Source organism: Microtus ochrogaster, linkage group LG8 (assembly GCF_000317375.1).
Source record: "Microtus ochrogaster isolate Prairie Vole_2 linkage group LG8, MicOch1.0, whole genome shotgun sequence".
Lineage (NCBI taxonomy): Eukaryota > Metazoa > Chordata > Mammalia > Rodentia > Cricetidae > Microtus > Microtus ochrogaster.
Genome location: NC_022033.1, coordinates 5,208,051 through 5,211,060, shown reverse-complemented (window position 1 = coordinate 5,211,060; position 3,010 = coordinate 5,208,051). Strand labels below are relative to the sequence as shown.

The window sequence follows — 3,010 nt, the reverse complement described above, 5'->3', positions numbered from 1 at the left end:
CATTCCTGTCCTGGTCTTCCTTCCCATCCCCCCCCCCCAGCAGAGACAGCGGGTTGCCCAGCAGGGGGTCTGGCACACAGGCTGCTGTCCAAGGTGACCCCATCCCCCTAATCAGACAGACCTCCTAGAATATTTCTGCTCAGTTGCTCAGGGCACACAAGTCTCCGAGCATGGAGCTACAGCCCGTTCTTAGGATTAAAATTTCATTGTCAACTTGACCAACATGTAGATATTCGGAAAGGCACCCCTTGAGCTCCACCGCGGGTGAAGTAAACACATTTCTAAGCTGTAAAGAAGTGAACCCAGGGGACTCAAGCCCAGAGTGGCTGGAGATACGCCATTTTTCTTCCCTACTCTGAGGCCTTTATTCAAATGCTCATGTTAAAGATTGGTAGGGGGGAGTCCCTCAACCCCTAATATTGAAAGAAGCATGAAACCACCTTACTGGGGTCCCCTTCCACTGCTGCCAAGACCAGTTCTGTCCAACCATCGTAATGCCAGATACATAATGAAATCACTGCGCCAGGGATGACATCGTAGAACCTCAGGGTGGCATCGTCCATCAAAATCCCTGTGGGGAACAATTTTTCCTTTTAACAAAATTAGGATTTAAAGAGAAATCACTGTATCAGTTGAGATAGTGTCTGACCTTGAATCACGCCAAGATACATTTAAGATCTTGAGCAAAGGGGGGGAAAGTCTCTCCCTTGATGGCTGCACAGGAGCCTGTTTGCTGCTTCTAATGCTCTTTAGAAAATTAATTTGGCTCAGCTCAGATCGAAGCTGGACCCAAAAAGAAAAAAAAAACCATACACAATAGCAATGATTTATAAAATTTTGTAATTACAGCTTGTCCTGTTGGGGAAAAATACATGAGTCAGTGAAATCGTTTTATGAGGCAAACTCTACAAATAGAACTACTTAAATTTGAGCTATACATCACAGGCCTGACAGTGTACTTAGCAAGTTATATACCTTCGACTCAATACCGACTCCAGGGAATGCTGCCATTAGCTGGCTAAACAGATGACAGTGACGCACGAAAGGCCTTGCAGATGACAGACAGCCCTCGTCAGGGTTTCTCCACGTCGTCTTCACTGACACTCTCAACTAGGTAACTAACCCTCTCTACCCCACACACCACAGTCTCCATGGCTTCTGTCATGACACATCAGCCACACCCACGGCTAGCTCTCGCAGTGAAGGACATCCCCCAGACATTGCCCCTGGTGGGGACACATTGTCCCCATATAAGCCTATGGTAACATCAGAAGCAAAATATCAACACTCACTGTATTTGGACCTGAGTGTCAAGAGTTCTGGCTTGACCCAGCTTGGAGTCTTGAATAAAATGGATACGTGAAGAACAGAGGACCTAGGTAGGCCCCTAGGCCCACATACATAAACCAGCCAGGCTTAGTGGCACACACCTGTCATCCCAGAATTTGGGAGCTGGAGACAGGAGGACCAGGAGTTCAAGACTACCCTGAGATATATGAGAGCCTGCCTAAAAAATAAATAGATAAATAAATAATAAATAAATAGTTATAAATAAATAAATAGTTGAAGGGGCCTTATGTAGGTAATGTTTTTTGGAATGTGGTGGTATTTAGTTTCTCTCTTAAAACACATACACATGTTTCTTTCTTGGTCACCTACCATCTTAGGGACCACAGAAGACTTGGGATGTCCATAAGCAATAATGGTCTACCCAAGCTATACCGGGACTCTCTCAACTGAGCAGAATCCGTGAATGTTCTGGTTTCTTGCCCCTCCAGCCTCCGTGGCTCTCCCTCCCAGGGAGCAAAGTGAGGCTGGGCCCCTGCTAGGATGTGAGTGACAGAGCAGACTCCCCCAGGCTCCTGGGTACCACTTGATGACCAGACTCTCAGGAGGAGGAAGACAGAAAACTCTGGCCAGCAAATCTGTAAATTAGGGTCTTATTTGTGGCTTGAACATGGGAGCCAGTCTGTCACTAGCCTAAGACAACTTGACTTTCTAACCTCTTTGTACATGTCCGGGAAGAGATGGGTTTCTTCACTCACAGTCTTTCCTATACACTCGCTAGCACGTTCCCTCTGCAGACAGGCAGCCACTGAGACAAATGCTACTAATTATCAACAGATACATAAATGATTGGCAGGGGCACTGCTGGCCCATGAATTCACTTGACTTGTTTTGGCCTGGCCATCGAGACACTCTCCCGCCATGATCTCACTTGCCCTTCCTTCCCTCTGCCACCTTGGAGGTGGGCAGATGGGCCAGCCAGTTATTTATAGGCAGGGGCCCAAATGTCTCTTAGCGACAGATCGGCACCATCTCCACCGTGCCAGCCCAGCCCAGGGGTCAGGCCTCCAACAGTTGCTAAGTGACTGCCGAGTCTCAACACTGTGACATCAGTGTGAAGTCACCCCACCTCTCATTCCCTCTTCAGCTTGCTTGAATTTCTTGCTCATTGGTGAAAACAAAAGAACCAGCAGGGGTCCAGAGTTAGGAGGATACATAATTTTCAAATTCCTTGTTGGGGGGACAGTCACTCAGTCCCCCAACTATGCCTCATCTCTTTCATAACTTGTCAGCTATAGAATGAGGCTCAAAACACAACTTAGAGCTCCATAAAGCTTCAAGAATATCGAAAGCATCTTTACACAACTCTAAGGAAATATAAAACATTTAGCCTATTTTTTAAGTGCAGCAAGGAAAAGTGTTTTGGCCTTGCCTGCACACACACACTGGCAAACTGCAGAGTCATTCCTGTCCACCGGGGAACAGCACAGAGAATTCTGGAGCTAATGGGGCTCTGCTTTCCGGATTAGGAAACTGAGCCCAGGAAGGGCAGCTCGAGAACGCTGAGCTGAGCGTGGCGACAGGCTGCTTTCAGAGCGGTCTCCATCGCTCCAGGTCCTGCAGTGCTCTGCAGTGTCTCCGGACTACCGGCTGTTCATTCCCCAGGCAGCCTAGAGACTCTCTCTCTCTCTCCTCTCTCTCCCTCTCCCCCCCCCCTCTCTTC

The 3,010-nt window shown here is 48.0% G+C and overlaps 1 protein-coding gene across 1 annotated transcript in view; it reads right to left on the bottom strand.

The window, feature by feature from the left end:
* Positions 1–413: 413 nt before the first annotated feature.
* The window catches only part of Ankrd60 (ankyrin repeat domain 60), a 5,855-nt gene continuing 3,258 nt past the window's right edge, over positions 414–3,010 (bottom strand). The window contains exon 2 of the mRNA XM_013352106.1: positions 414–571. Within this exon, the coding sequence (XP_013207560.1) occupies positions 414–571 (158 nt within the window). The remainder of the gene's footprint in view (positions 572–3,010) is intronic.